The following is a 24,692-nucleotide window of genomic DNA, read 5'->3' as shown; positions in this document are numbered from 1 at the left end:
TAGATCTGGAACACTTATAGGTCCAGAAAAGCTGTAGATCTAGAATACCTGTAGCTGTGCATCATGTGTAGATCTGGAACACTTATAGGTCTGGAAAAGCTGTAGATCTGGAATACCTGTAGCTGTGCAACACGTGTAGATCTGGAACACTTATAGGTCCGGAAAAGCTGTAGATCTAGAATACCTGTAGCTGTGCATCATGTGTAGATCTGGAACACTTATAGGTCTGGAAAAGCTGTAGATCTGGAATACCTGTAGCTGTGCATCATGTGTAGATCTGGAACACCTGTAGGTTTTCCACAGTTCAGGATGTATAATAACATCTCCATAAATAAATAATGTTTCGGGGTGAGAGTGTGATGCAGAGGAGAGAGACCCACCATAGGAAGGGATGAAGAAAGAGGCAATAAAGTTGAGTCCTTACTGAGCTGTGTGGATTCGTGCAAGCTTGACCTAAAATGCATCCGAGGGATGACTGCAGTGAGGCTTTGGGAAGAGAGACAGGAAACAGGCTATGTTCTACAGCACATGTGCTAATGGATACCGTAGAGTAAATATCCCAGCAGCCCTCCTAAAGAACTTGGACTGAGAGGATGATAGCATCGTGCTTGCCGTGTTACCCATGGAGAACCAGGACCAGAGAGAAGTGCATCTGTGTGTGTGCCTGTGTGTGCGCATGTGAGAGAGATTGTATGTATATTTGTGTGTAATATTGTATGTGTGTGTGAGAAGGAGTGAGTGTGTGTGTGTGTGTGTGTGTGTGTGTGTGTGTGTGAGAGTTGCTGGGCTCATCAGATCTCTCTTTCCAGGAGAAGGAGATGGAGAAACAGAGGCTGCTCTACCAGCAGTCCCGCCTACATAACCGTGGAGCTGCAGAGATGGTCTTACAGATGATCAGTGCCTGCAAGGGTACGTGTCCTCACTCCGCACCAAGAGCATCCCAACCTGCCCCCAAGGAAAGCCAGTACCCCAACTCCTCCCCCACACCACATATGTGTTTTTGTCCTCCATCGTCTAGTCCTTCATAGGTGGTCAGTCTGCCTACAGGGCTGCTGTTGGCTGGATGTGTTTGGGTGGTGGACCCACTCTCAACCCAACACAGACACTGATACACGTAAAAAACCCAGCAACACTACTGGGTCTGATGCATTCATATCAGCAACACTGCTGGGTCTGATACATTCATACCAACAACACTGTGTCTGATAACGCAACACAAAGAGTGATAAATAGTGCATGATGGACACCAGACATACTACAGTCTGTAGTTTTTTAATACTGTTATTAAATGCACCTTGGTTATTGGTGTACCTAATAGAGTAGCCAGCTGGTGTAGGCACATGGGTAGTGTTTCTTAAAAGGTGTCTGAGGTCGTACATTGTCTCCGCCCAAGGAGAGCGGGTTCCCTCTTGAGTCTTGGTCCTCTCAAGGTTTCTTCCTTAATCCTCTCAGGGAGTTTTTCCTTGCCACTGTCACCACTGGTTTGCTCTTTAGGGATCTGGACCCAGACAATAAAACTGCATTGTGACGTGTTGTGACAAGCACAATATAAATACATTTGACTTGACTCCACCTGTCATGCTTAATTTCAAATTACTTAACGCTTCCCCCTTGTCCATATTTTCAGCTTTCGGAAATTGAGATGAAGGATTCGGTTCTCCAAGATAGGTCAGACAAAAACAAACAAACAAACAAACAACAGATTCAAACCATGGAGCTTCTCTGTTCTCCCAGGTGAAAAGGGCTGGATGGTGTGCTCCACTCTCAAGCTTGGCATCTCTATTCTGAATGGTGGAAACAGCGAAGTCCAGCGGGTTTGTATTACTCGTTCTCATTCACTCACCTTCTGTCTGTACTCGCTGGACTGGTATTATTTTAAGCTGCCCCTCGCTATCCCTTGGTAGAAAATGCTGGAGTATCTGAAGGACAAAAAGGACGTGGGCTTCTTTGTGAGCTTGCAGACTCTCATGCAGACCTGCAGGTATGAAGGTGTTGTACAGTCTTATGTCTTTACAGTGCTTGCAGACTCTCATGCAGACCTGCAGGTATGAAGGTGTTGTACAGTCTTATGTCTTTACAGTGCTTGCAGACTCTCATGCAGACCTGCAGGTATGAAGGTGTTGTACAGTCTTATGTCTTTACAGTGCTTTTGTAAAGCAGCAAACTCAGGCTGTAATGTTTGGTCATTAAGGGGCTGTATGTTAGGTGTGTGTGTGTGCGCGTGTGTGTGTGTATGTTAGGTGTGTGTGTGTGTGTGTATTAGGTAAGTAAAGGGCTGTGTGTGTGTGTGTGTGTGTGTGTGTTAGATAAGTAAGGGGCTGTGTGTATGCATGTGCATGCCTGCGTGTGTACATGTTAGGTAAGGGGCAGTGTGTGTGTGTGTGTGTGTGTGTGTGTGTGTGTGTGTGTGTGTGTGTGTGTGTGTGTGTGTGTGTGTGTGTGTGTGTGTGTGTGTGTGTGTGTGTGTGTGTGTGTGTGTGTGTGTGTGTGTGTGTGTGTGTGTGTGTGTGCGTGCACGTGCACGCATGTGTGTGTTAGGTGAGTAATGGATTGTGTGTACTTGTGGTTTTACAGTGTCCTGGACCTGAATGCCTTTGAGAGGCAGAACAAGGCTGAAGGTTTGGGCATGGTGTCTGAGGAGGGGACAAGTATGTCAAGCTTCTCTTCTGATATTACAATGATACCAAAACACACGGGACACTGAACCCCCCTGCAGAACACACGGGACACTGAACCCCCCTGCAGAACACACGGGACACTGAACCCCCCTGCAGAACACACGGGACACTGAACCCCCCTGCAGAACACACGGGACACTGAACCCCCCTGCAGAACACACGGGACACTGAACCCCCCTGCAGAACACACGGGACACTGAACCCCCCTGCAGAACACATGGGACACTGAACCCCCCTGCAGACCATACAGAGCATATGAGTGGGTGACTCGTGTGAGTGTGTGTACGTGTGTGTGTATGTGTGTGTACATGCGTGTGTGTGTGCGTGCATGTGTGCGTGCTAGCAGTTGAACTGATATTGATTGTGAAACTGTGGTAATAATTCAGTCTTTACTCCCAGTCATCTACAGCCCTTCTCTCCATCACCTCACTTCTCTCTCTTCCTTTCTCATCCCTCCCTTTCCCATCACAACCTCCCCTCCCTCCCTCCCTCCCTCCCTCCCTCTATCACCCCTCTTTCTCCATCCCACGTTCTCTCCATCCCTCCTTCTCCTCCCCATCCCCCTACTTGGGCCTCAGACATGAAGCTTGAACGCGGTAAATAATGCCTCTGTCCCGCCTCCGTTTCTCTCTCTCTCCTGCCTCTGTCTCTCCTGCTGTCTCTCTACCTTCACTAACTCATTTATCATTCTCGGTTTTTGTTTTGGAAGTTAATGTCACTCAGGGAAAAAAACTTTCAACTCTCAAATTATTTTCATAAATGTTTACACACACACACCCACATACAATGAGAGTAAAAAGTGTTTTTCCCTTGAGTGTCTCCTGCTGTAACTCCAAAACTCTGAAGTGTGCATCGTCACGCCCAAGTTCATTAGCTTGTACTCCTTTATGTCCTTTTGTATGTTTGTCCTTGGCGCAGTGACATTTCTTATGAAGACACTTTATGCGTTTACCTGAATCTCAGCATTTGTCTGAAGCTGATGAAACCTGTGCTCCCTCAGACCCAGTTCCAGAACGATGCCCGCATGGTGTCACTGGCTGAGACACTAGGAGAGGACGTTACACCCTCGTTGTAATGAAAAGCATAACATCACAAATCTTATTGATTGACCTGCAAACTGTTTCAATTTTGTGATATTTTTCCATGTCCTGAAGCAGATTGGACTCTAACAATGTACATTTCTGTCATAACATGGCATTACATGGCAAGAATAAGAACTAATTCATCACACAGAGAAATATCCAGTCTCATCTTTCCTGGAGCGCTCATTTGCATTCCATCCCTAATCATGGTCACTCCACCTGTTACATCAAACCTGTTACATTGATCCTATTGGTCCCTATTGACACACACCTGAGTTTAGGAGTTCGGTAGTGGTGCACGCTGACCCTTATGTGTGTGTCTAAGTGAGGTTTGACACTTGGATCAATATCCATCACTCTCCTTCCTGTGTCAGTGGAATCCATTGTCTGTGTGATGATATGTGTGTTCTTATATACGTGTTTAGAAATATATTTGTCTTCTGTATGTCTAATATATCTGTCTCTGTGTGTGCATGTGCATGCCTGCGCATGTGTCTGTGTGTATATGTCTGCGAGGGTATGGGTCTTTGTGTCTATGTATGCATGTGTGTGCATGCATTTATCTGTGTGTCTGTGTGTGTGTGTGTGTGTGTGTGCACGCGCGCGCGTGCAAGAGAGAGAGAAGTGTCTGTAAATGCTTGCTGAGCCTGTTCAGGTGTGTGAGTTGTCCTGTGTGCTATTGTTACTATGTTCTTTTTTGTTCCTGCTGTGTAAAAAGAGGGAGAGTCATCCAGAACAAGGCAAACAGGCTAACAGAGAATGGATCAGTAGGCTGTTAGCATGTTAGCATGCTTCTGGATGAGCTGTTCTAGTTCTCTCTGCTTCCCTCAGCCTGCGGCTGCCTAGGGCTCTGTAGAGTCATTAAGATTCAGGCTATACTAACACAGAATTGGGGCACAGATTGGCTCACATACTCATACAGTGGCAGTTGAATACTTGTTCTCTCTGTCAGTCTCTGCCTATACGTTTCTCTCTCTTTCAGTCGCACTGTGTTACTGCCTCGCTGTAGAAACTCACTTTATCAGATCCTGTTACTGTCTCGCTGTAGACACTCTCTCAGCAAGTCTGGCTGAGGTGTTTAAATGCTGAGTCTGACAGGCTCTCGCTGCCCTCGTCCTGCTTTAGGTGAGAAAGTAATGGCAGACGACGAGTTCACCTGTGACCTGTTCCGCTTCTTGCAGTTGGTGTGCGAGGGCCATAATAATGGTGGGTGACACCCTGCTCCATCACACCACAGTGCACTAATGCTCTCACATTTTTACAAATGCCCTCCACATTCACACATTTATTGTTTCTGCCATCCAGCCTTTTTCTAGAAGCTACGTTTTTCCCTTATCCACACGACACTGCCAAAGCTGTTTTATGGATTACCCACTTTGGAGAGCGGATTTGAAAAGATGTGTTTTCAGTGGTGGAAAATTCCATTTTAGTGTAGCTGAATGGGTAAAACAGATGCATTTTCCACTTTACCTATTTTAGTGTGGTCTAGGCCTAAGACTTAGCTGACTAGATTTAATTGGCACCTATTGTATCCCAGAGCTGGTCCAGTTTTGGCAGCTCTGAGAGGAATAGGGTAACAATGAGACTAATGTGGTCATGTCCCAGAATTCTCTGCTGTGTGACTCAGGGTTCTGTTTCTACAGACTTCCAGAACTACCTGAGAACCCAGATTGGAAGCACAACCACCATCAACATCATCATCTGCACCGTAGACTACCTGCTGCGGCTACAGGTTCACACGTTTAGCCCTTTACAAATGCACTTTTGTAGTATGTGTGGAGTAAAGTCAAATGTGTGTGCAAACAGTGGAATAGGTGAAATTTGTCCAGTACATAGCAGGGACCCCCCCTCCCCTACCACAAGTCCAACAAATTAGACACAAAACTTCAGACTGTCATATTTGAGGGAAGTTAAAACATGAATCCCTGATTATTTATGTTCAGGAATCCATCAGCGATTTCTACTGGTATTATTCTGGCAAAGAGATCATAGACGAGCCTGGTAAGAGGAACTTCTCCAAGGCCATGACTGTAGCCAAGCAGGTGTTCAACTCCCTGACAGAATACATCCAGGTAAAGCTGAGCTATTAGTGATTTATACAACAATATATCTAATGGTGCACTTGATGAAACACATTCACAGGAATCATTTACTTTGTTTTAAATAATTTACTAATTTACTTATTTAAATCCTAGTTTTTCCATTAAGCATATTGTTCATTAAAGCCACAGTGGTTTCTACTTCCCACTCTGACGTCTTCATACAATTTTGGGCAGTTAATTTTATTAAGCAAACAAGCAAGCAAAAACAAACAAGCAAAAACAAATGAGCAAACCAATGAACCAACACCTTTGAGTGATTGTCTGATAGCACTGAGTGAATTGTTTAGTTGTGCATGTAACTGTGTCTCTTTTCCCCAGGGCCCCTGCACAGGTAACCAGCAGTCACTGGCCCACAGCAGACTCTGGGACGCTATAGTGGGCTTCCTACATGTCTTTGCTCATATGATGATGAAACTGGCCCAGGTGTGCAACACCACATCAGGTCATTTATACCTGTACAGCAGTGCTGTGCACACACAGCAATAGAAATGACTCTTACATGGCTAACCTATCTAAAAGTATACACCATTCACCCACAACATTAAAACCACTGAGAGGTGACGTGTATAACATTGATTATCTTATTACAGTGGCACCTGTCAAGGGGTGGGATATATTAGGCAGGAAGTGAACAGTCTGTTCTTGAAATTGATGTTTGGAAGCTGGAGAAATGGACGAGCATAAATATCCGAGTAAATCTGACCAAGGCCAGACTGTGATGGGTAGATGACTTGGTGAGAACACGCAGTGCATCACAGTTTACTTCCTGTCGGTGCAGATCGGTTAGAGTGCCTATGCTGACTGCACTGTTTACCTGAAGAAGCGATGGCACCCGGATAAGTTATGGGAAGCTGTTGGTGGGAGTGTGATGCTCTGGGCAATGTTTGACTGGGAAAACCTAGGTTCTAGCATTTATGTGGATGTTATGACATGTACCACCTACCTAAACATTGGTGCAGACTTACAGGCTCTGCTGCTAACAAGTGCCAGACACCAGAGGAGACCTTCAGAAGTATTGTGACATCCTGGCAGGGGGCAGAATCAAGACCTATACTATATATTCGGCAGGTTATGGTTGATTGGTGTATACAAGGATATTTCTTATTAAGTAATATGTTTTTTGTATCTTGTTTTGTGGATCACCAGGTAGAGCAGATCATGGGTTTGATTACCATGGAACGAACATACTGTTGTACATATTTATTTTTAAAAAGAATGAACAGTGCCTGTTTAATGCTGTAAATGTATGATTCTGTATATTTGTAGATAGCTAATGTGTTTTTAAAAACACAAATCTGGTGCCAAATGTAGTGCTTTCTATGTAATACATATAACCCAGCACATTCAGTAAAAGTGCTAATTATAGTGACTTTTGATTAGCTGCTCCTTAGATGAATGAAAGAAAAGCAATGAACTTAATTGCCTTTATTAAATTACTTATTAACTAAACTTTTCTTACATTCCCTACATAAATCCTTTGGAATGTGACATTTTTTTGGTTCTGAAGTAATTCAATTGATTAATACAAATCCTCCTCTTGGTTAGTGCAGGTAAAAGTAATTTTCCATTTGTGTTGTGTCAGGATTCGAGTCAGATTGACTTGCTGAAAGAACTCTTGGACCTGCAGAAAGACATGGTGGTTATGCTGCTCTCTCTGTTGGAGGGTCAGTATCAACACGGTCAAAGCAGGGCTTCTGCTAAGAGACAGAATACCCCCAGTGTGAAGGGTGATCTGATTTACTGGTGTTAAGACTGATTTGGATTCTAATAGTCACCATTACTATGTAGATTTAGTTTTGAATTTAGGATTTTAGATGATGAATAGATTCATTTTGCATGTTGAAAAATAACCAATAAATTATATTGTAGTCTAAACACAGGATAAATCTCAATCCAGGTATTTGATGAAGCCAGTTATTTGTACTTTGGGATTCCTTATAATCTTTTTGCTGGTATGTGTTCCCCAGGTAATGTTGTGAATGGCACAATAGCTCGTCAGATGGTAGATATGCTGGTGGAGTCTTCCAGCAATGTTGAGATGATCCTCAAGTTCTTTGACATGTTCCTCAAACTAAAAGATATTGTTGCCTCTGGTGCATTCCGTGACTATGTGACTGACCCCAGAGGTCTGATCTCCAAGAAGGACTTCCAAAAGGCCATGGACACCCAGAAGCAGTACACCCCCTCAGAGATCCAGTTCCTGCTGTCCTGCTCTGAGGCAGACGAGAATGAGATGATCAACTATGAGGAGTTTGCCAACCGTTTCCAGGAGCCAGCCAAGGACATTGGCTTTAACATTGCTGTGCTGCTAACAAACCTCTCTGAGCATGTACCTCATGATATGCGGCTGCAAAACTTCCTGGGACAGGCGGAGAGTGTCCTGAACTACTTCCGACCATTCCTGGGCCGCATCGAGATCATGGGAATGAGCAGGAAGATTGAGCGAATCTACTTCGAGATCAGCGAGGTGAACCGCCGACAGTGGGAGATGCCTCAGGTCCGTGAGTCCAAGCGGCAGTTCATCTTTGATGTTGTCAACGAAGGCGGCGAGTCAGAAAAAATGGAGCTCTTTGTGAACTTTTGTGAGGACACCATCTTTGAGATGAAGATCGCCTCTGAGATCTCAGAGCAGGAAGAGGAAGAGAAAGAGGAGGATGATGAGGAAGGAGACGAAGGAGGGGAGGGAGGAGGACAAAGGGCAGACGAAGAGGGAGGCGTGGAAAACAGCCAACCAGAATCCAGCTCGGCCTTTGCTGACTTCCTGAACAGCATGTTCAGCTTCCTGGAAATGTTCACCTTCCGTAACCTGCGCAGGCAGTATCGCAGGCTCCGGAAGATGACCTTAAAAGAGATCACTGTGGGCATTGCTGTCTTCCTCTGGACAATCCTGTTGGGAATTTTCCACTTCATTTACAGTGTGTGTAAGGGTTTCTTCCTGCTCATGTGGCATACTCTGTTTGGAGGAGGTTTAGTGGAGGGGGCCAAGAACATCACTGTGACTGAGATCCTGGCCAGCATGCCTGACCCCACCCAGGATGAGGTGCACGGAGACCTGCCTGGAGAATCAGGGGGTGGTGAGGAGCTGGATGCTGGAGGAGTGTCGGATCCCATGGAGGCAACGGGAGGGGAGGAAGAGGACGAGGACAGCACAGAGCAAGATGTGGGCAAAATCCCTGGGATCGATACCCCTGGTGGTCTGGGAGATATGGGAGACACTACTCCAGTGGATCCCCCAACTCCAGAAGGATCTCCTCTAACCAAGAGGAAAATGGTATGACATTATGGGGGGACTGGGCTATATATGCTGTACTTCCTCACAGCAGTATACAGCAGTGCTGGATAGTGATCTGTAGGCTTATCTGTTGTTGATTGCTTTGGATGCAAGCACTAGGTCAACTAAACCTTTGAAAGTCTTAGATAAAACTTGACCTTGTGCCTTAGGATGAAAATAATGTTTTTGGCCATGGATTTAAATCATATGTTGTAAATCATACCAGAGAAGACCCTGAGGAGTTTTTAATTGTTATGAGTCAGGTTGTTTTTTAGCCAGTTCTGCTGAAGGTCTGTTCTAAACCAGACTGAACTGCCAGACTCAAATGTCCTTCATTAGTGTGTGTGTGTGTGTGTGTGTGTGTGTGTGTGTGTGTGTGTGACAATTCTCTAACTGTGTGTGCAATAATGCATGCATTCTAGCAGCCAGAAGAGGCAGGAGCTGAGAAGGCTACTGTAGATGTGGCTCCTCCTGAACCAGAGAAGGCCGAGTGAGTGGATCTTCACACCTGCAGTGTGTGCGCTTCTGCTTTACAACTCTCATCCGTAAACGTGCTATAGAATTTTGTCCCATCTAACATGTCAGTTGCTCCAGTAATGTTATTAGCTGGATGAGATGTATTAACACCAGGGCTGAGAGCCAAGCTTGTGGGACACTAATTCTCTAAGAGCAGGAAAGGCTCTGTCAGTCTATTTAAGTTCCTCTGCATAATCAGCACTATACACTGGTTTTGTAGCATAATGAGGCAAAAGATTAAGCAAATAGTTTTGCTCATGCTTTGGTTGTTCTTGCTCCGTCAGCACTGAAAATGTTGAGAAGGCGGAAAAGGAGAGTGAGGTGAAGGTTGAGGAGCCCCAGGAGAAGGAGCAGGTGGTGAAAGCCAGCAAGGCTAAGAAGGAAAAGAAAGAGAAGAAACCAGCCATGAAAGCAAGATTTGACCTCTGGAACGAGCTGGACATTCAAAGAAATAAGTTCATGGTTGGAGCAATACAAAATTCAGACTCTGAGTTCTGTTCTTGGGTTTTAGCTTTTAATTTTGCCTTTGGTTTATTTGGTTTCTTTTTTTGTCATCCACAGAACTATCTGTCTCGTAACTTCTACAACCTTCGGTTTCTGGCCTTGTTTCTGGCTTTTGCTCTCAACTTCATTCTGCTTTTCTATAGGGTCTGTGATGTTTTTTAGAACCTTCACTAACTGGTTTATTTTGTTTCCATGTTACAAATCCTTCATCTCCAGATGTAAATTTGAAAATAACTCCACATCGTAGTGTGAATACAAACATTTGTCTGTACAGTGTTAAATACATTATGTAGACTGTCGTAAGGGAAGTGTAAATTAGAGCCCATGCCTCTGGCTTTCCTCAGGTGTCGGACAGCCCTCCAGGAGATGATGAGTTTCAGGGCTCTGGGGTGTTTGATGGTTCTTTTGACAGCAATGGAGAAGACATGGATGGGCTTGGAGCAGCAGATGTTGGTGGTGATGAAAATGATGAGGAAGGCCCTGTGTATTACTTTCTGGAGGAGAGTACCGGCTACATGCAGCCAACTCTAGTCTTCCTGTCTGTGATCCACACCATCATCTCCTTTATCTGTATTATTGGCTACTACTGCCTCAAGGTTTAACCTAATTACACTACACCCTGCTGAAGCACACTACACTCCTTTAAAGCACATTATACCCCTCTGAAGCACACTACACTCCTTTAAAGCACACTATACCCCTCTGAAGCACTCTACACTCCTATAAAGCACACTAAACCACTCCTAAAAACTGTAGTACACTCCTCTTAAGGACACTACAGTCCCAGTCCTCTAAAGGACATTACAGTCCTCTGAAGCACACACATGCTACACTCCCCTTACCACATTATGCTACTCTCAAGCACTCTTAAACACACTCCACTACGCCAAAATATTTGTGGTTTTTATGAACCATTCCAAATAGCTTGGAAAGCACATAGATCTGTATGCCCTAAAATGTACACATGCATGTGTTTTTCTGCATGCTTGTGAGGGGCAGTGCTAGCACAGTGGTTAAGGTGCTTGACTTGTAATCAGAAGGTTGCCAATACAAGCCCCACCACCGCCAAGCTGCCACTGTTGGGCCCCTGAGCAAAGCCTTTTGCTTGAGTTGTACTCAGTCATAAGTGTAAGTTGCTTTGGATAAAAGTGCCAGCTAAATGAGCCATAAATGTAAATGTTTTTCTGTGTGTGTGCGCATGTGTGTGTGTGGTAGATCCCCTTGGTGATCTTTAAGAGGGAGAAAGAGCTGGCAAGGAAGCTGGAGTTTGCTGGACTTTACATCACCGAACAGCCTGAAGATGATGATATCAAAGGGCAATGGGACAGACTGGTGCTAAACACCCCGTGAGCTTACACACTCTTACACAGAGCTCTCTCTCTCTCTCTCTCTCTCTCTCTCTCTCTCACACACACACACACACACACACATACACCAACCTTATAATATATATATATATATATATATATATATATATATATATATATATATATATATATATATATATATATATATATAAACTATAATTTTAAATTGTATAGTATAATACAGTTTTCTGTATTTTAGATCCTACCCAAACAACTACTGGGATAAGTTTGTCAAACGAAAGGTGAGTGAGATAAAGTACCATGGAAAACACATTGTAGGATTATATCACAGATTATGAAACTGGATTGTACAGATTACAGGGCTAGGGTAGTATATATCTAAGATTATAGGAGCCAGCTCACGTATAACATAGGTTGTAGGGATAGGATGGTATGTAATATATGATCACTCTAGGATGGTATATAACGTAGCACATACGAGCAGGATCAGATCTAATCTTCAGAGCTCCGCACATTTGAAATACTGGTGCTGCTGTTTGCCAGGTCCTGGATAAATATGGTGACATTTACGGTCGAGAGAGGATTGCTGAGTTACTGGGAATGGATGTGGCCTCACTGGATTTTAGCAAACAGCAGAACTATAAGAAAACGGAGGAACCGGACAACTCCCTATTGGCCTGGTATCGCCCCCCTAGTGGAAAATGTTCACATCTACAATGTACCATGCACAGCTGCTGCTTTTTACATACTGATCCTTTAAATTAGAACTAGAAAATCTCTTGATTATTACAGTGTGTCTTCTCTGATAACTTTGTTACTAATCTTGTATCTGCCACTACTGGATGATATGCATCAAATATTTATCTTCTTCTTTTCACTGTTTCAGGATCACAGCAATCGATATCAAATATCAGATCTGGAAATTTGGAGTTGTATTCACAGACAATGTAAGAATGATGGAGTATCACACTGTTACTGTCCTTGTGTAACCTAGCTGTGCTGTACTACTCAGGCCCTTGGCCTCTTCCTCTAGCAGACGTGTTTGTGGTTCAGGAAGTCCGTACAGGAAGCATGTGCTAATGCAGCCTATGCTTGGTCCTCTAGACTTTCCTCTACCTGGTCTGGTACACTGTGATGTCTCTGCTTGGCCACTACAACCGTTTCTTCTTTGCATGTCACCTGCTGGACATTGCCATGGGTGTGAAGACGCTACGCACCATTCTGTCTTCTGTCACACACAATGGGAAACAGGTATAACACACTGATCTGTGCAGGAAACAGCCCACTGCCAACCACAACACTCCCTGTCTTTTTATAATGTTGGATACTTGATGTAATGTTCAGCGGTTTATTCCTGTGTGTGTGTGTGTGTGTGTGTGTGTGTGTGTGTGTGTGTGTGTGTGTGTATGTACATGCATGCCTGCATGGTTGTGCACATATGTGGGCTTGTACGTGTGTGTATGTACGTGTGTGTGCGTGTGCGTGGATGCGTGCGTGCGTGTGTGTGTGTGTGTGTGTGTGTGTGTGTGTGTGTGTGTGTGTATGTACATGCATGCCTGCATGGTTGTGCACATATGTGGGCTTGTACGTGTGTGTATGTACGTGCGTGTGCGTGTGCGTGCGTGCGTGTGTGTGCGTGCGTGTGTGTGCGTGTGTGTGTGTGTGTGTGTGTGTGTGTGTGTGTGCACGCACGCGTGGCAGCTGATGATGACGGTGGGCTTGCTGGCAGTGGTGGTGTACCTCTACACTGTGGTGGCCTTCAACTTCTTCCGCAAGTTCTACAACAAGAGCGAGGACGAGGACGAGCCAGACATGAAATGCGATGACATGATGACGGTGAGACAACACAGTGGTCACATGAGACACTGCATTGCATCAACTCGCAGCGGCAGAGAGCCCAGGCTTCAGAGGGTCTGACCACTTCACACGCCATCAGCCCTGTCCCCTGTCCTCTTCTCACAGAATTGAAATATTGGCTTAGATTTTGGTTTTTAATAGAAGATGTAAGTGATTAAAGTAAGTCGAATTGATTTATATAGGACCTTTTACAACAGCTGTTGTCACAAAGCAGCATTACACATGTCTGAGGCCAAGGCCCCAGTGAGCAAGTCAAGGGCTGTAGGTTTGTGAGAAACTCCCCCAAGGTTTTGAGAATCGGGACTCGGGTTTTGTGTGTATAATCCGAAAGTGTGTGGTGTTTAATGGAGGGCAGATTGTGCAGAATGACCCCATACATCACTACCGTCTGGTGTAGTATTATGACTGAGTCACCCTGTACCTCACTTCCAAAGAATGCATAGGCTATATTAGACTATCAAATAATAACAATTTGCACCAGATTGAAATGGGTATATCAATATTGTTTAACAATACATCAATTTAATAATGTTATAGATTTTACTCCCTACACCATTTTGTAAAACATTAGTATACAATGCCTCATGCCAAACTGAATCGAATTCCATCTTGAAATCAGCCAAAAAATGTATTTACATGTTTATTGATCATTGTTTTATTTTGCTGTTTATTACAAGATTCTGAACGTCTCTCATTTGTTTTGGGGCTTAGTGCTATTTGTTTCACATGTATGTGGGAGTGCGAGCTGGTGGAGGGATTGGTGATGAGATTGAGGATCCAGCAGGTGATGAGTATGAGCTCTATCGGGTCGTCTTTGACATCACCTTCTTCTTCTTTGTCATCGTCATTCTGCTGGCCATCATCCAGGGTGAGACTGCATTCACTCATTCGCATCATCCAGGGTGAGACTGCATTCACTCATTCACATCACCCAGGGTGAGACTGCATTCACTCATTCACATCACCCAGGGTGAGACTGCATTCACATCACCCAGGGTGAGACTGCATTCACATCACCCAGGGTAAGGGGTCATTCACTCATTCGCATCACCCAGGGTGAGACTTCATTCACTTATTTGCATCATCCAGGGTGAGACTGCATTCAGTCATTCACATCACCCAGGGTAAGTGTTCATTCACTCATTCACATCATGCAGGATAAGACCTCATTCTCTCATTCACATCATTCAGGTCGAGACATCGTTCACTTACTTAGGCCCTTTTTGTTTCATTTCATTTTGGATAATAATGATTGAACAATGCAAAGGAAGTTGCAGGGCACAACTGAAATTACAGAATAGTGGTAGGAAGGGATAAGGAGATACGTTTAAGTGGCACATATAAATCTGTAGTGTTAAGATGAAACTGTAAAGCTGCAGAGTGTAAAGTGAAACCTGGAAAGCCATATAGTGTTAAGCCTCAGCTGTAAAGCCATATAGCGTTAAGCCATATAGTGTTAAGACACACCTGTAAAGCTGTGGAGTGTTAAGCCGCACCTGTAAATCTGTAGTGTGTAACGTTGCACCTGTAAAGCTGTAGAGTGTTACACTGCGCCTGTAAAGCTGTAGAGTGTTACGCTGCGCCTGTAAAGCTGTAGAATGTTACGCAGCGCCTGTAAAGCTGTAGAGTGTAGTTCACCAGCGCCTGTAAAGCTGTAGTGTTATGCTGTGCCTGTAAAGCTGTAGAGTGTTATGCTGCGTGTGTATAGTATTAAGTATTGCTCCCCTCCCCTTAAGGTCTGATCATTGATGCTTTTGGTGAGCTGAGAGACCAGCAAGAACAAGTGAAAGAAGACATGGAGGTAAAAGGTTCAGTGCTAATGCTGCCCCTGATCTCAGAGGGGCCCAATCACTGCAAGGACCTGTGCCTTAATATTAATCAGATTTACAGGTTCTTTAAGGACCTGATATCCTTCCTGGAATTGTTGAAAATGGATTCAGTGTACTGTTCAGTGTCAACATGTAAGTAATGCTTCTGGAATCTCTTCCCAGACCAAATGCTTTATATGTGGGATAGGGAGCGATTACTTCGATACAACTCCACATGGTTTTGAGACCCACACTTTAGAGGAACACAACTTGGCCAATTACTTGTGAGTAATTCGTTCCTTCTAGAGATGCACACACATTCTCACACACACTCATGTAAAGACTCATCTGTGTAAGTATTTGATGTCTCCATTCCAGGTTCTTCCTGATGTACCTCATAAACAAGGATGAGACTGAGCACACAGGTCAGGTGAGGAGCTCAGAGGTCAGACATGTATCATGCAAAAGTCTCATCCCTGCTCATGACCAAAGACTGCTATAAAAACACTGTTACCAAGAGAGTTCTGGTTGAGTGGGATTGGCTAGCGGGATTAATTGAACTTGCGATGTGATTCTTACCGATCTTTGGAGACCTCTTAAATCAGCACACATATGAATAATTTGATGTGCAAAATATTTGTGGTTGTGTGTTGTGTAGCTGGAAACGTGTGCTGTATGATGTGTAGCTGGAAACGTGTGCTGTATGATGTGTAGCTGGAGACGTGTGCTGTATGATGTGTAGCTGGAGACGTGTGCTGTATGATGTGTAGCTGGAGACGTGTGCTGTATGATGTGTAGCTGGAGACGTGTGCTGTATGATGTGTAGCTGGAGACGTGTGCTGTATGATGTGTAGCTGGAGACGTGTGCTGTATGATGTGTAGCTGGAGACGTGTGTTGTGTGATCTGTAGATTGAGATGTGTTGATCTGTGTTGAATAGACTGAACTGAGTTTTTGGCGGGTTCTTGTTTCCTGTGGCAGGAGTCGTTCGTGTGGAAAATGTACCAAGAACGCTGCTGGGATTTCTTTCCTGCTGGTGACTGCTTTCGAAAACAATATGAGGACCAGCTGGGCTAGGGATAAGGGCTTCATTCCCACAATAGCACACATAATCAGCAAATACACACACACACACACACACACACACACACACACACACAGACAGACACTGGTAAATGTTTAGAATAAAATTTAATAACTTACTAAGATGCTTCAAATTTTAACATACAGATTTAAAATGACTATATTATTACTATTGTCAAATGATTAATGATTAGCCAGTAGATGGCAGGCATTAACTGCATTTCCTGCTGTGACTCTGGTAATTCAGAAGCATGAAAGTTTAGATAGTTTATTTACATTTTTTTCCCTTCAGTGAAACATCATGGATACCTGAAACATTGGATGTCTGATATTAACTTTTTATTGACACCGAAATTATTACCGATTAATACGCATGTTGGAAAAGATGCATAATTTATGGCAAAGTAATGTCCATCAGCATGTTCAGAATTATATAAAAACATGTTTTAGGACTTTGCAATTAGTAACATCTGTACAGACATTAACATGAAATCCGCAGATGATGTTTTCAATTATAGTATAAATGTTTCAGAGCTTCATTTTTTTTTACATTTTTTTTTGATTAATCACAAAAGAACTATTTTAAAAATCAAATATATCGAATACTGAAAGATATCTTCCTGAACTTCTAAATACTAACCATCACTTTCAAAGAATTATAATTGCATTACATTTCACATAAGTTTTCATGTTGAATCATATAGTAATGTAACACTCAGACTGTACATCTTTATCATCTCTCCCACACAGTGCAATAAGGTAGCTGTGCCACACAGGAAACACTCACCACACACACACACACACACACACACACACACACACACACACACACACCCCACACACACACACACACACACACACACACACACACACACAAACAAACAAACAAACAAATAATGCAATAAGGTAGCCGAGTCAATAAGTGTGATAAGGTTGCCATACCAAGCAGATATACACACAGTGCTATAAGACCATTATCACACAGACAATAAATGTAGCTCAAAATTTATCACTTGCTTTCACTTAGCAGGAAATCTAGATATGCTTCTATTCTGCAAATTAGACAAAACACCTTAAAATATCAATATATTTGTATGCATTTACAAATATAAAAAATTGGATCATGGATAATGAATCTCTCCACTGTTAGTGACTCTCTAGCTCTCCTACTGTCTAATATCACAAACACATGAAAATAAAACTGTTCCTCCAGGCCCAAACATGTCCTGTAACGAAGCATTGTCTGGCCATGTGTAGGTCCTGATGAACTGTGTTTTACAAATTAAATGGGTGGTGTGCTTTTGCTAAATGCCTCCAGGCTGCAGTTTTACTGTCCCGTACGGGTGGTGGCAGGGGGCGGGGCCTGTGTGGTTTCCCTGGAGACCGGAAGGGTGGAGACAGAGTAGCTGTGCATGAGCTGGTAGTCGGGGGCCAGAGTTGGGCTGCTCAAGACAGAGTCAGACCCGTGAGTGGAGGCCTGAGACACCAGGCGGTACTCACGAACTGGACATGGACGCTCTGTGAAGTTGGGCTTGAAACCATCCTGCAGTTCTTTGGAGATACAGAGCCAATTCTGCAAGAAATGAGATAAAAATGAGAAGAATCAGCAGGCTGATCTAGGATCAGATTAAGAGTCACTGAAGTGCAGCATATCTGATGGAGGGTGAACAATCCAAAGAAAAAAAAAAAGAAACTATAAAATGATATAAACAGGAAAAAACTACCTCTACATTGCCATCATATCTCTCAATAAGATCGCCGAGGTTTTTGGGACTTGGTACTACAGGAACAAGAATTACCCTTAACCTGCCAAAGACAGAGACAGTGAGGTTTACACTTTTAACATAAACAAAGACAGCATTGGTGAGTTTCACACTCTTGATGAAAATGAGGTTACTATATGGTTGGGGGCGATTCGGATCAGTGCTCAGTGCAGTGAAGCACAAACCTTTCACTGTGCATAAGCAGGCAGGACAGAGTGATGAGGAGCACAGCCGCTCCTGCGAAGTACACCGTCATCATGGCCATAGAGGTGGCCAGCGTCACTAACGGAGGAAGAGGAAACGCAGGGTCCTTAAGTCTCTCACACCTCACTTGCACCCGTTCTAGTTTGCCTTTGGACCATATACAACATGCTACCAAATATTTGGCAATTTTATCAGTAGCTGACTACTGATAAAAAAAAAATTAATAATAAAAACATTTTTTTCAGCCTATTAGTTTTAAATCTACTGTAAAATTGTGTGTTCAGTGCATTCATTTGATAACACTATACACATATTGTATGTTTATGGGCCTTTACAGCAGTTTCTATTTGAAGTGCTGCACGTGTTCTACCTGCTCCTCTATCTTGTTTTTTGGAGTTGGTGTTATTCTACATGTTCAGGTTTCACATTAATTTGACCCTTTTAAAATTTACATTAGCGTCTGTCTGCAACTATGTGCATATCTGAATCCCTCTATGTTTTGTTTAGTCTTTGTTTTTTTTAAATATTCCAGTGTTGCCAGTTTGTCTGAAACATGAAAGCAAAAATTATCCTGTTAAGCTTCGGTCCAGTGACTTGTTTGTTGACTAGTGTGCAGGCACTTAAACCTGCTGCAGTACCTATATTGTTAACACTTTTTTTTTTTTTCAAAGGTACATGGTAAACAGATGCATAGATGTTTGATGAGTGTGTTTTTATAACTAGTGCTGCAACCATGTGACTTACCATATCTCACAACACCTGCTCATTTTAGCCAGCTACACTTAAATTATTCAGTAGAATATGGATAATACCAGTAGAATATGGATAATGCCAGTAGAAGATGGGTAATGCCAAATTTGTTATTCAACTATGAGAATGTTGATAAGGCTGAAATCATTGGAATGTTGTAAAAATCTGTCTATTTTATAGTGCAGTGGTAGCCCAGTGGTTATGGTACTTGACTTGTAATCGGAAGGTTGCTGGTTCAAGCTATTGCCCACCGTTGCTAAGTTGCCACTGTTGTGCTCCTCAATTGGTCAAGTTTTACTCAGTCACAATTGTAAGTCACTCTGGATAAAAGCGTCAGCTAAATGCTGTAAATGTATTTCACCATGCACCTCTTGGCCATGCATGTACTGGTTCATACCAACATGTACATCTTATTGAAAAATTACTGCATTACCATCTTTCAGTTTGAAGGTGTAATTGTAGTGAAAATCCTCCTACTCATATTTGGGAGTGAATTACTGAAGCTTTTTTCAGTTAATTGAGGGTCCTAGGAACTGAACAGAAATGACCCCATAGAGTGCATCAACACCTGTGCCTGGTTGTCCAAAGATCCAGCTGGACATGCTTATCAAAGTGGAATTACTGGAGAGCAATACTGCAGTGTTCAATACAGTTTTATGGTGGAGAGTTAAGATTAATAAACTGAATGAAAATGTGTGTTAGGGCATAAACTACAGTTGAAATTTGCTCAGAGTTCTCAATGGAAGTTGCAGTAATAATCAGAAGTGCCAATGTCATATAGTATTGTACAATGCAGGGTAAGTTCTATACATATGTATAAACACACTGAGGTTCTGTATCTATGTCAATGAAGCAGTGTGGGCTCTGACCCATGTATAACGCAGTGTGGGTTCTGTACCTTTGTCTTTAAAGCAGTGTGGGTTCTGTAACCCTGTATAACGCAGCGTGGGTTCTGTAACTATGTATAACGCAGTGTGGGTTCTGTACCTTGGTATAATGCAGTGTGGTTTCTACATCTATATCACTGAAGCAGTGTGGGTGCTGTACCTATATCTCTGAAGAGGGGTCAGTTTTCTGCCTGTGTCTAATGCATTGTGGGTTCTGTACTTGTGGCACTGAAGCAGTGTGAGTTCTATATCTGCATATGTACTGGTGTGTGATGCCCCTGTGGGTTTTATACCTGTGTTTGATGCAGTGTGGCTTCTGTACCTGCATGTGACACAATGTCACTTCTGTACCGGGTGTGACATAGTGTGGCTTTTGTACCTGTGTGGGATGCATTGTTGGCTCTGTACCTGCGTGTGACGCAGTGTGGGTTCTGTACATGTGTGTGATGCACTGATGCACTGTTTGTTCTGTACCTATGTGTGATGCACTGTGGGTTCAGTATCTGTGTGTGATGCACTGTGGGTTCAGTATCTGTGTGTGATGCACTGTGGGTTCAGTATCTGTGTGTGATGCGCTGTGGGTTCTGTACCTGTGTGTGAGATGCACTGTGGGTTCTGTACCTGCATGTGATGCACTGTGGGTTTGGTACCTGTGTCATTGGTGTTCTTTTGGGAGCTCCAGCCCAACAAATTGCTCCATTCACTCCAAATTTTCGACTGGCCACAGTTGGAAGACATACGAACTCTGACCTGGAACTCATACATGCTCCGATTACTAGGATATGGCACATTGAAGGAATTCCTCTCAATATTCATGTGTTGAGTCTGAGGAGAAACAATGAAATAGCAAGTGTTGACGCTTACAGAATTGGAAACCAATGCTTATTTAGTTCTCAACAACATTTGGCTGGACTACTGCTCCTAAGTCTTTTTTCTCTGATTGAGCCGAGCTACTTACTCGCCACTCTTTGCCATTAGTCCTGTAGCGAACTTGACTCTCTTTACATGATGACTTGGCCCTGCTGCTGGTATTCCAGTACAGCCAGAGCTCTGGGTCTCTAAATTTCACTGTGAGGTTGTATGGAGGGTCCAGCTTCACTATTAACACAGAGAGAACAGCTTCCTGTCAGTGGTTCTTCAGACCATAAAGACATTTATTCAACCATTTAACCTTTTCCCCCCCTAATATTTATAGGTCAGTCACTGGTGAGCTGCATCTAGAACCTCTCAACCTTGTCACAAGCCCTTAATCTAACACAATCCTATCAAGTCCAACAATATAACTGTGTAAATGAAACAAATAGTGTCAGTGGTTAAACTTGTCGAAGAAAAATATAAAATTCTTATGCGTCAAAAACTGCTTTCTCTGTCTTACCCATGTTTGTCATTTTATGGTGGTAATCTATAACCACACTGCCGTCATGTCTGAATACACAAGCGTGCAGGATTTCGAATCTTTGCATGTCTTTTTCGCTGTATGGCAGGATACAGCCCACATTGACATTGTTGGCCTTCAGATATGTGGGACATTCTTTTTCTGCATGTTTCTCAAACCTGAGATCGAACACACAACTATGTCACTTTATGTCCATCCCAGCAGGCATGTATTATCCATACTGCAGAGATACATTAATTACCTGCTTCTGAATGTGTAGTTTTCCTGGAGGATCCCTTCCTCATCCCATGTGCAGTTTACATACTCCAGATTTATGATGAGGCACCTTATATCTGAGTAACATGCCAAGGCAGATGTTCATGTTGCTACATTATGTTTGAAATGTCAGGCCAATCAGTACAGCCCTACAATGACTAAAGTCTTTTTCAGAAATCAAAAGTGATCATTTTGAAAACTTTTACACTTTTAAAACATTTTTTAGTAGTTCAAAATTACCAGCCAGTGAAAATAGCTAATTATAGTTCACACCAGAAGTGTTCATTTCAGTATTTATTCTTAAGCAAACAGTATAGACATCTACATGGAAGATTTGGAGGGAATAATTTAAAGTCACTTTCATAAAATGTGGTTCACTGTTAGCCCATCTCCACATTAAATATTGAAACAAATTTGATTTATAAATAATAACTGTAAGTAATAATTGTTTTTCTTTCTGATTTTAATTAAATGGAACATATCACAATAGAGCACATTGAATATTTAGTATAACACTGAATATAGAATATTGCGAACTATACAGCAGCAACACAAAAAATAAAAATTAACAAGCAATCAAACTCACTAGTAGGAATCTTAGATTCGGATCCGGGACAAGTCCAAAAGAGGAATAAACAAAACATTAACCTCATGTTTAAGAAAAATATGTCTTTAGATGTGAAACGTTTTTACGTTATCCCCTACTGAACTACAGCAGCTGAATGTGTGTGCATATGTGTGAGTGAGTGAGAGCGTGCGTGGTGGATATGTGTGTGTGTGTGTGTGTGTGTGTGTGTGATTTCCTGTTAGCTACCCACAATGGGGCCCTGGCTTGTTATACAGCTTTAGTTTTCCTCCTGTGAGCTTCTACTTTAGCCACAGAGGTGCAAAGACAGGTAGGATAACAGAAAAATGTGAATTCTGGTCACATTTAAAATATCAAAGAAACTGTTTAATGGTTCACATGTACATCAAACAACAAACATATTAGCCTACACAAATTTAAGCATCAGTTCATATATTAGAGTTTATATCTATGTTTATTTTATGAGTTTCTATACAGCAGCTACAATTACGTCATGACAAAAGTCTTTAGTACAGACTCAACCTTCTCTAATGCTTGTTAGGTAATGTGGGATTATCATTTGCATTTCTGCATCTGGGTAGTCATCAAGAACATAACTACACTCATTAATTATTCTACAGTCATGTTTAAACTACCAGAGAATTGTTAACACATGAAAAAAAATAAATAAATAAAGCTAACATCCATGTTAACCTCACTGTCCTCAAACTGCAGTCAACTCACAACACGACTAAACATTCATCTGATAATTCAGATGTACAAGTGTGAAGGCGCTGGTACCAGCTTCCTGTGTAGTAAGATGTTACATAATTCTTGCCCTTCCCGCATCCCATTTGGTATTCCAAACATACCAAAAATAAATCTAGATGTTCAGTTTGCCGAGTGCTGGGTGCAAATACATTCTTTACTGCTTCAAATAGTCGTATTGGGGTTTGGGAGGTTAACATGTTTTAACTGTACGTGGTTCCACACTTCGGTTCCTCAAGCTTGTAACTACACAACTTTTATATTAGTTTCACTTTAGGTACTGAATCATTCATTGTGGTTTCTAATAATATATCTTAAGGTTAAAAACTGAACAGTAGTCCTGGAGTTCAAGAGCTTAAAGGCATGATCCATCAGTAAGAGGTGAGTACATGCATCTCTGTGGGTACCACAGAGACAGTTCCCCTGCTTAAACCCCCCTGCTACTCTCTCAAGATGGTCAGACCTTGAATTCAGTAAATCCCAACAGCCTCTCATATGATCAACTTCTCCTTATGTACACTGCATAGTGGAAACTCCCTAGTGAGAAAATAACACGATATAGTTTCAGACTCTGACAGAGCTCTCTCTCTCTGTGTGTGTGTGTGTGTGTGTGTGTGTGTGTGTGTGTGTGTGTGTGTGTGTTCGGGAGCAGCAAGGAAGGATTCCTGGGGACGTCTTCCAACTCTGCTCCACACAGCCTGCCTCCTCCAGCTTTTGGGACCTCAATACAAAGCTGCACAAACACAGTCAAGACAACAGACTGAAGATGTAAACAGTATGTGTGTGTGAGTGACAGAGAGACTTAGGTATGTGTTATATTAGCAATCATAATGGCCACAGTTATTATCTTTATATCTCTGACTGATATTGGTATATTTGTATATGAGTGTGCAAACGTGTGTGCATTTTATTACTTAGTTTTGCTTTGTCATGAGCACAAGAGTTCTTTAGAAGGGCTACATTTGTTTGTCTGTATGTTTGTGTGCTCAGTGTGTGTGATTGTGTGTGCATGTTTATATATCTCCATGAGGACCAAAGATAGGAACATCTGGTATTTCTGAACTAGTGGGGAGCTCCTTGTATTTAGGGTTAAGTATTTGTGTAGTATTATTTATCTACAGATCATTATGTCAAAGGAAGATCCCTACAAGAATAGTAAAACACGACTTTGTGTGTGTGTGTGTAATTGCATTTTTGTGAGGCTCTTTGTCTGTACATATTTTTGCCTCTCGTTTCCTCTTCAGGCATGTCACTGTCTGAGTAACTGCGGCTTGATCTGAAGTTAACGGGAACAGAACACACAAACACCAAATCCCCCCCCACCCCCCACCCCAAAAATATCAATTGGCTCAGATGTAAATGACCTCTGTCATGACTGACTCAACGTCTGCCAGCACATCTACACTGGGGGAGAAGACAGAAGAAGCTGGACCGCTGCCAGACTGGAGGTGATCAGAGACAAAGGGTCCCACACTTCACACCTGCTCCCAGTACAGAGCCAGAGCTGACCAGGGCTTATAGCAGTGCTGCATTATATGATGATATCTCAGCAAATTATCATCAATTACATCACAAACAGCTTCTTTTTTTGTTGCTGATTTCACAGGTATGTCTGGAAATGTAACTTCCAGACGTTTTATTAAAACATAATTAAAGAGGGCCTATAAACAAGCAAAAGTACTGTCACATTAACAAATTAAAACTAACAGGTAGCTGATGAGATATTAGCCCGTTATGCCAATCCTATCTGTTCCTCTTCTTAAGTAGTTTCTTTTTGTAAAAATATATGGAATGTAAAAATAAATTATTAAATATTATCAAAAATTAAATATCAGGGTTTTGCATCATACATTGTGAAAATGTTTTGTGATATGAT

At 42.6% G+C, this 24,692-nt stretch overlaps 2 protein-coding genes across 12 annotated transcripts in view; one reads left to right on the top strand and one right to left on the bottom strand.

Moving 5' to 3' along the window:
* ryr1a (ryanodine receptor 1a (skeletal)) overlaps nt 1–17,125 on the top strand; it is a 63,202-nt gene extending 46,077 nt beyond the window's left edge. For 6 of the 11 annotated variants that reach the window (XM_081702501.1, XM_081702499.1, XM_027006938.3 and 3 more), the window contains 26 exons: nt 810–909; nt 1,735–1,814; nt 1,905–1,981; nt 2,575–2,648; nt 3,257–3,274; nt 4,886–4,966; nt 5,404–5,492; nt 5,704–5,832; nt 6,181–6,285; nt 7,445–7,526; nt 7,830–9,133; nt 9,556–9,623; nt 9,934–10,111; nt 10,211–10,297; nt 10,498–10,749; nt 11,369–11,499; nt 11,720–11,762; nt 12,025–12,161; nt 12,368–12,428; nt 12,586–12,732; nt 13,183–13,317; nt 14,050–14,206; nt 15,075–15,139; nt 15,330–15,430; nt 15,525–15,576; nt 16,127–17,125. In XM_081702501.1, the coding sequence (XP_081558627.1) occupies nt 810–909; nt 1,735–1,814; nt 1,905–1,981; nt 2,575–2,648; nt 3,257–3,274; nt 4,886–4,966; nt 5,404–5,492; nt 5,704–5,832; nt 6,181–6,285; nt 7,445–7,526; nt 7,830–9,133; nt 9,556–9,623; nt 9,934–10,111; nt 10,211–10,297; nt 10,498–10,749; nt 11,369–11,499; nt 11,720–11,762; nt 12,025–12,161; nt 12,368–12,428; nt 12,586–12,732; nt 13,183–13,317; nt 14,050–14,206; nt 15,075–15,139; nt 15,330–15,430; nt 15,525–15,576; nt 16,127–16,222 (3,849 nt within the window). In that variant the 3' untranslated portion in view covers nt 16,223–17,125. The remainder of the gene's footprint in view (nt 1–809; nt 910–1,734; nt 1,815–1,904; nt 1,982–2,574; nt 2,649–3,256; nt 3,275–4,885; nt 4,967–5,403; nt 5,493–5,703; nt 5,833–6,180; nt 6,286–7,444; nt 7,527–7,829; nt 9,134–9,555; nt 9,624–9,933; nt 10,112–10,210; nt 10,298–10,497; nt 10,750–11,368; nt 11,500–11,719; nt 11,763–12,024; nt 12,162–12,367; nt 12,429–12,585; nt 12,733–13,182; nt 13,318–14,049; nt 14,207–15,074; nt 15,140–15,329; nt 15,431–15,524; nt 15,577–16,126) is intronic. The other 5 variants (XM_081702506.1, XM_081702502.1, XM_081702500.1 and 2 more) reach the window with 3 other exon arrangements.
* Nucleotides 16,320–22,603, bottom strand: il2rga (interleukin 2 receptor, gamma a). The gene is made up of 8 exons (XM_027006921.3): nt 22,070–22,603; nt 21,470–21,560; nt 21,208–21,386; nt 20,791–20,930; nt 20,483–20,657; nt 18,177–18,273; nt 17,953–18,034; nt 16,320–17,801 (listed from the first exon to the last, which is right to left on the bottom strand). Exons 1-8 carry the CDS (start codon nt 22,134–22,136, stop codon nt 17,556–17,558), a joined length of 1,077 nt encoding a protein of 358 aa, XP_026862722.2. The 5' UTR covers nt 22,137–22,603; the 3' UTR covers nt 16,320–17,555.
* Between the last annotated feature and the right edge of the window lie 2,089 nt (nt 22,604–24,692).

The sequence above is a fragment of the Electrophorus electricus genome, chromosome 19 (genome assembly GCF_041902795.1).
Source record: "Electrophorus electricus isolate QZ-2024a chromosome 19, ASM4190279v1, whole genome shotgun sequence".
Classification (NCBI taxonomy): Eukaryota; Metazoa; Chordata; class Actinopteri; order Gymnotiformes; family Gymnotidae; genus Electrophorus; species Electrophorus electricus.
This window is presented reverse-complemented; position numbering and strand designations above follow the sequence as displayed.